We start from the raw sequence: 7,396 nt of genomic DNA on the forward strand, positions 1-7,396 counted from the left end.
TTGTGGTGGTAGCGACGTTAGACGTCCGGGGGAGGTGTATAGAGGCAATAAAGTTTTTAGCTGAGTTTGAGACGTTGTTTGTCCCTTTTTCTTTCTACTTCAAGTTTTTCCGTTTTTCAAATCACAGTCTCAGGTTTTCAGTCATCATGTATAACTTACACCAGCTCGCCTGCACTTTAAGCGTTTCTTCATTCCATTCTCTTATTTAGGGGTTCACGTGTGATCTCGAGGGACGAACTTTACGGCATTGAGGAGGAGCAAGATACTGATCAACAAATTCAGGAACCTCCGTCAAGGTAAATGTTTGTGCAACCCCCCCCCCTCCCCCCCCCCCCCCCCAAATAAAAATCCCTTTCAAAATTTCAAAACTAGGAGTTACAAAGTGAAAAACAAAACAAAAAAAAAAGAATTTGACAGTAGTAAAGTGGGCGAGTTGGTACTGGTTGAACGTAACGAAGAAAACAACGCACAAAAAGACGAAGACAGGGAAAGAAAAGGCACACAGAACAGATAAGCGTTTTTTGTCTGTCTGCCAATCAGTGTCTGACAGCACTGATAACATCTCAAAAACAGCTTTCCTTGATGATATGTCTTATTGTTTTGTTATTAAATAAGATCCGGTACATTAACCGCCCTTTACTCGGAGCAGTTAACAGTCAAGTCTATACATGCCTTGCACGTGACGTCACGCTAGGGAAAAATGGTGCCCTGCACCATACTGGCGAAGTACTTCACACTGCGCGGATACGGGGTTTGAGCATTCGATGACATTTTCCATTGGGTGCTGGGCAGTGTGCTGAGCCCCCGTGCGTTTGGCGCAAGGCCTACTGAACAATGCCTGCACCGTCCCCCCCCCCCCCCCCCCCACACACACACACACACTCCCCTCTGTGCTCCCATGAGTACGTGGCTTGTCCTTAGTCACGTACTTGGCTAAGGGAAAGCACGTAGCTCTGCTTTTGTTGCGGCTGGTTACCCATCAAATCACGGCACTGGCTTCGCACACGAAATTCCAGAAAAAAAATTACGACGTAGAGCAAAGTGTCAGTAAACCGCGGACGCCTCCCAAAAAATTTGAAAGAAAAAAAAAAAAGAAAAAAAGCAGGCGCCTGTGGCTCGCATAGCACAGTCAGGGAGATCTCTCTTCCCCTGCTTGGTCGTTCTCCTGAGACCCTCCCATACTGCACTCGCGGGTTTTCCATGCGGGGGAATGCGCAGCGCACTGTTTTTGTCCACCCAGCCAGCCGGCTTCTTTACTGTCCCAGGGAGCGAGCCGACGTCCGACGCGCCAAACGGCAGATAAATTTGTGAAGCCGCGATCTGAGGCAGCCCAGCTTCGAAGCCGCGCAAAAAGTCACGCAAAACGGCATGTATTTTCTCCATAGAGAAACATATTCGCGGGAACTAGTAAATCGTTTACAGTATAAATTTTCTCTAAAATTTCCTATTTTATCTGGCGGATGGAACATTCGAAAGTCTGACCCTATGACGTTTGTTTTACAGCCCAGAAGATGATGGCACCGACCAAGTCATTTACAACGTGATGAAACAGGTAAACTTTTGTTTCTCAAACTCTGAAAAACATCAAAATCTAAAACCATTTCTTTAAAATAATTTTCACAAGAAAGTTTTTAAGCTCTGTTGAGCGATAAAAATAAAAGACTAATTAACGTGATTCGTGTTTTTATTTTATATTACTTCAAACAATCTTAATTTGCTTCCTTTTTTTTTTTTTCTAAGCGTCATGTTTGTCTCTTTCTGTCCCATCGCTACCCACTCATCCGAATTAAAGACTAACTAAATATGGATAGCTCTGCCTACTTCCTAATCACTCTCGTTCAATCGTTATCGGCCGCGGATCCGAGTAAAAATAAAACGTACCCCATGACGCTTCTTTTATTTCCTTCCACGTGCTGCGATGCACACCATCGTCAGATTGAGGCTGAAATTCGCCACTGCGTCGAGACCGGACATCTCATGCCCACCCTTCTGCATCGGCGTCGGATTCGGCGCCGCAGGAACCGGGTTGCAAGGATCTCCAGGTCAGACGAACTCTGCATACGCCTATACTTCGTGTCACTAGTTCTGTGCAGTGCAGTCGAAGGCACCACGTGGCGAAGAGAGAAAGGGAGAGCCCTAGGAAGGCGAGACGAGAGAGGAGGGCAATAGAGGTCCAGGGGAGAAAGGAAGAGCACTGGGAACGTTAGAGAGAAAAGGAGGTTTCTCTCATCCTCCTTAGCCTTCCTAGTGCTTGCTCTTCCTCCCCTCTTCTGGCGTTGCCTTCGCCTGTACGGCATGCAACTCATGACACGGAGTGTAAGCTGAGACTGCGGTGGAAGCTTCGTCCTCGTTGGACCACGTCTCTTTTTCGTCACGTGATCACTCTTCTGCCAGGCGACTGGTTGTCTCTGAGGGCGCGTAGCTCGCACCACATTCAGAAGAGCGAGTGGAGTTTAACGAACGTTTATTTCTGCTAATTACACTTTGGTAGTGTCTCAGCAACGACGAGAACGGTCATCGATAAGCGCCGGTTCAAAATAAGGACCCGAAACATCGCTGTGGTCATGCTTGGAACCTATAGCTATACCTCGTTGCTTTGAGCAGTGGTTCTCAACCCCATCCGGATCGGCGGGGGTGATGGGGGACCCCATCTGTCCGGGAGGTATGGATGGGGGAATTCCGTCACAGAAGGGCAAATTAAGGGAACTAAATGCGTGCAAGGCAACTTTGCAGCCCTGAAACAGAAGAATCAACTCGCTCGGCGCGCATAAGGTGACCAGACGGTCCCGTTTTGACCGGGACAGTCCAATTTTAGAGGTGCATTCCTGCCGTCCCGTCATTGCATAGTTGCGAAATGAGTGCCAAGCGAGTAGATATAAATGGGTAAAAGATGCGTTATACATTTTATAAAAAATAAACATACAAAATCGTAACCTCTCATAGAGTAAATTTACAGCTTTTTTCTGTGGTTCCTTCTTTGAATGCGTTATGTTCGGGGCACTTTCTCATATCACTATATTTGGCATGCTTCGGTTTTGCTTAAAAATTAAAGAGAAAGGTCTTCGTGTACTCAACAAAACCAAGGACATTAGAAACGTGCATTTGTACAGTGAACTGAATTGTAGCGGAGCTTGCTCTTTTCCTTAGGCCCCGCTCCTCTCCGCCCCGCCCCGCCCCGTCCCTTCCCCCCCCCCCCCCCCTTTCTAATCTTTTTTTTTTTTTTTTTTTTTTTTTCGATGACCCGCTTTTTACGCTGTAGATAATGGTCACCCTCTCTATACAGCTTTGGGGGCAGCCATCATCAATAAAAATATTAGTGATCGGCTGATGGTCCGGGCTTCAAATGGAAGTCCCCGGACCCCTATTTGGGAACCAGTGGCTTAGAACCGCGACGGTACACCATTCCCCGATCATCTTGTTGTGCAGGTTCAAAACTGTGACTGTCGGGAAGCTTATCGTTTTTCTCGGTTGTAAAATATCTTTTTTTTTTTTTTTTTTACATTTCTGAAGGATCGTTTTCTGCGATTTCATATATAAAGCTCCAGATAACTGGCAACCATTATTATAAGCACCAAGACGGCTTTCGGACTGGCTCTAGATTACGAATAGTGCCTCTTCATGAATGGCCAACGGGTGATCGTGACGGCACAAAATGGTGTTACCGGTACTTCGGTTAGAGCAGCCAAGGACATTAAGCACAAAAAACCGGCAGTAAAAAGAAAAAAAAATTAAACTGTTCTCTGTTTTGTGTCGTCGACGATAAAGAAAGCGTTAGCTATATACTCCTCGCCTGATAACCCCACATCGCAACGCAGTTTTGGTTTCCGCGCAGCACTCAAACCAGCTCTTAACAAAAAATTGCGGTGGCTTAGCTCGGCTATGCCAGGATATACGTATGGCGTGAGCTTATGCACAGAAAACGAGAGGCGCTATCAGGCGGCTCCGGTGCAGCGTCAGACCTGGCTACTGCGCAACGGAGGCGCACAGCTGGGCACGCGGCGGCGCCAGTGCGTCTGCCGCGGCTATGATATCACTCCTCTGGAATGCGCAGACCGGCGAGGCGGGCGAGGCGGGCGCGGCGGCGGTGGAGCGCGCGGCGGCGGCTTCGCGTGGCTCTCATAATGAGCCGTGCTCATTATGCATCCTCATTATGAGAGCCACGTGAAGCTGCTCAACCTCGGCCAGTGTAGCTAACGCTACAAAAACGCATAGGCGGCTCTAAACAGGCCCGTCTTCGCTGGTCGTCACGCACAGATCACGCGCCCGACGAGTAGACCAACTAGCTGAAAACAAAATGGCGTCCTGATTCGTCGGCTTCTACATAGATGCCCGCGGGAGCAACCGAGGGACCTGACTGAGAGCGAAAACGGTGACCAAAACAGCAGCCGTCCAGCGCCTCTCCGCTGGCCCGACTGGCCTGTGACGCCACACGCGGTCAGCGTTCGCCGAGGCATGCGGGCGCAGCTGCCGACACCGGAAGCGTTCGACGACACGCGGCTGCGGCAGGCGTACAGTACCGTCGTCTGGCGGCAGAGGGCCGAGAGGTTTCACGTCGATCTGGTAGGTAACCTTCGCCATCCATCCATCCATCCATCCGTTCACGACCCACTGATCTCTATGACAATTGCTGGATCGCGCTTCCCCGCTTGTTCGCTGCAGCGCAAGTGAAGCCACCGGGCTTCACTCGCTTGGGATACGATTTGCCGTTTTTGCTAGCCTTTGCTGCGGTTTTCCAGCGTGCTGACGTCACGTTTTCTACTCGTTCGTCGTCATTCGCCGAAGAAGTTTTTTGAAGACTCTGTGTATTGTTGAGACTTGCCGTTGTGAACACGTGGAAAATTTTACGAAAGTGCAATGTCGCAGGAAAAAGGCACAACGCGTCGAAAGGAAGGGCTGGCGGCGTGTTCAAAGCTTCCTTGGCACGCCGAAGTGCCGTGTCTCTGTGCCTTCGCACGCTTGGATACCGACCAAGAACCGACGCCGTGTGTATGTGTTCAGCGAGTGCAATGTGCGTGAAGCTGTTCGTGCCTCTGGATCAGCGTCTTTTCCTCTCGCGGTTTAGGAACGAGCTTAATCCAGCGTCCACTAGCGACGGAAGATGGGGAGAAGGTACGTCTTTTTTTCGTCCTTAGACGATTTACACAATACCGTGCACAACAGCTCCTCATCACTGATCAGTGCTGGCTTATTATCAACCTACTTAATTGCACTTGACGTTTGAGCGCGGCTCGCCTAATTGTAATTGGTCAACAGATTGCACACGACCATGTCGGCCGCGCTTCAAAGATTTTCATTCTCGCCGTCTTGTACTTTTGCTTTCGAAAACCCCCCTGGCTCCACAACGTTGCCCTATTCGTGCTCCCACGGAATCTATTAGAGTAGATTTGGGACATAGCCATGGTTAATATAGTACATAAGAACACGTACAGATCTCCCCCTTTTATTGATAGCAACTCACCGGAACAGCTGGACGATCCAGAACTCCGTGGCCGATATATATAAATGATCTAAAGGCATCTACGCGCGACACACGTTCAGAACTTTGGCGCGGCGTCAATTCTTGACCGGTATCCAAGCGTGCGAAGGCACAAAGATGCATCACTCGGCGTGCCAAGGAAGCTTTGATCACGCCGCGACACCGGCGACACGTTTTCGACGAGTTGTACTTTTTGATACGGCTTCACGCACATTGCACTCGCTAAACACATTCACACGGCGTCGGTTCTTGGTCGGTATCCAAGCGCGCGAAGGCACAGAGACACTGCACTTCGGCGTGCCAAGGATGCTTTGAACACGCCGCCAGCCCTTCCTTTCGACGCGTTGTGCCTTTTTCCTGCGACACTGCACTTTCGTAAACTTTTCCACGTGTTCACAACGGCAAGTCTCAACAATACACAGAGTCTTCAAAAAACCTCTTCGGCGAATGACGACGAACGAGTAGAAAACGTGTCGTCAGCACGCTGGAAAACCGCAGCAAAGGCTAGCAAAAACGGCAAATCGTATCCCAAGCGAGTGAGGCCCGGTGGCTTCACTTGCGGGAGCGGCAAGCGCGATCCAGCAATTGTCATTGAGATCAGTGTTCACGACCCGTCACGTCACGTGGTGGTGCTGCCGACGGCACGGCGCATGTGCACACGCTTTACCTATTTAACGCGACTTTGGTTTCTGCGCACGGGCACTGTGGCTTCCTGTCGTTTTTGCCGTCCCGCAAACACCAGGGCCCGCTGTGGCGCCCGTGCGCATTAGCGACGTATTTGATGCGGAAGGCGTACAGATGGGAAAGACAAACCTACACGATGAACTACAGACAAAGCTACATGCTTTGTCTGTAGCTTTGCCTACGCAACTGAAAAGAACGTGGTGTATATCGTCGGAGCATATACCACGTGGCTGCAGGATATGTCGGCTCGTACGGCGCCTTGCACTGGAGTTCACTCCGGCGGTGCGAATTGTCACATGCCTTTTCTCGGACGCTCTTATGAACTCGCTGCAGGGCCGTAGCTTCCGCCATTTGCCAAGTTATGCTGAAATGGAGTATATAGAAACAGAGGGAGAGGAGGAGGTGAGAGCGCGCGGGAGGTCAGAACGCCGGTCAGTGATTGGTATGATTAGTGGGTAGACCTAAAGCTATGGCTGCCTTCGATTGTCTCCACTGCACTGGCCGAGAGCGTTAGAACGCGGGACATCGGCATCCGGCGTTTGGCTCTTGTATTCGACGAGTGCAGTGGAGACAAAGGCAGCTAACTTTGGGTCCGCAGTTTTGATCACCGTTGCCGCTCTCAGTTCTCCGCTCATATTCACCTTGTTTTCACCCGTATGGTGTCATGCAGGATGTGGAAGATCCTGGCGTACAAGATGCCATGCTGCGCATGCAAGATTTCGCTTGCGTGTAGACATCCGCGGGAAATCCCACGTGGACCAAGCGCTCTGTCCGATTATCCTATTCATTCGTCAGTTACTTTGTTTGAGTCGGTGTATACACTTTACCCCTGTATTTCGATGTTTTCAGAAGCAGCGTCTTTTGTGAACCAATAAAATGACTGCGACGTGCGATATGCGAAACTGTGCGCGGATCCTTCTACTTTTCCCACTGCATGGGACAAGCACCCAAATAGAGTCTCCATAGTATATATCACAAGGCCTTCATTTGTTTTCTACTACCTTCATTTATAATCTCTCTCTCTCACACACACACACACACGATACTTTGCTTTCTTACTCCAAGTGCTCTAAAAAAATATTCAATCCTTTACAGTTTGAATCTTTTTTTATTTTTTATTATTACGACACTTTATCGAAAGGTAAAGCTATTGTCGGCAAACCGCCAGTGCACTCAGGCTAGCGCTGCCTCTAGGGCGTTGTCGATTGCGTTCCTCCCGAAGTTGGACTTCCCTTG

The 7,396-nt window shown here is 49.6% G+C and overlaps 1 protein-coding gene across 1 annotated transcript; it reads left to right on the forward strand.

The window, feature by feature from the left end:
• The first annotated feature begins 239 nt into the window (after positions 1 to 239).
• LOC115328106 lies at positions 240 to 7,041 on the forward strand. Its single transcript, XM_040215918.1, has 5 exons — positions 240 to 296; positions 1,504 to 1,552; positions 1,936 to 2,042; positions 4,326 to 4,560; positions 6,831 to 7,041. Exons 2-5 carry the CDS (start codon positions 1,544 to 1,546, stop codon positions 6,891 to 6,893), a joined length of 414 nt encoding a protein of 137 aa, XP_040071852.1. The 5' UTR covers positions 240 to 296; positions 1,504 to 1,543; the 3' UTR covers positions 6,894 to 7,041.
• The last annotated feature ends 355 nt before the right edge of the window (positions 7,042 to 7,396 follow it).

This window comes from Ixodes scapularis, unplaced genomic scaffold (genome assembly GCF_016920785.2).
Source record: "Ixodes scapularis isolate PalLabHiFi unplaced genomic scaffold, ASM1692078v2 PGA_scaffold11__112_contigs__length_91849675, whole genome shotgun sequence".
Lineage (NCBI taxonomy): Eukaryota > Metazoa > Arthropoda > Arachnida > Ixodida > Ixodidae > Ixodes > Ixodes scapularis.

Bases quoted from the DNA above. Each gene is read 5' to 3' on its own strand.
- LOC115328106 (XM_040215918.1), top strand. The intron at 2,043-4,325 runs GTCAGACGAACT...GCTTCTACATAG, and splicing joins CGGGTTGCAAGGATCTCCAG to ATGCCCGCGGGAGCAACCGA. The intron at 4,561-6,830 runs GTAGGTAACCTT...GGTGTCATGCAG, and splicing joins AGAGGTTTCACGTCGATCTG to GATGTGGAAGATCCTGGCGT.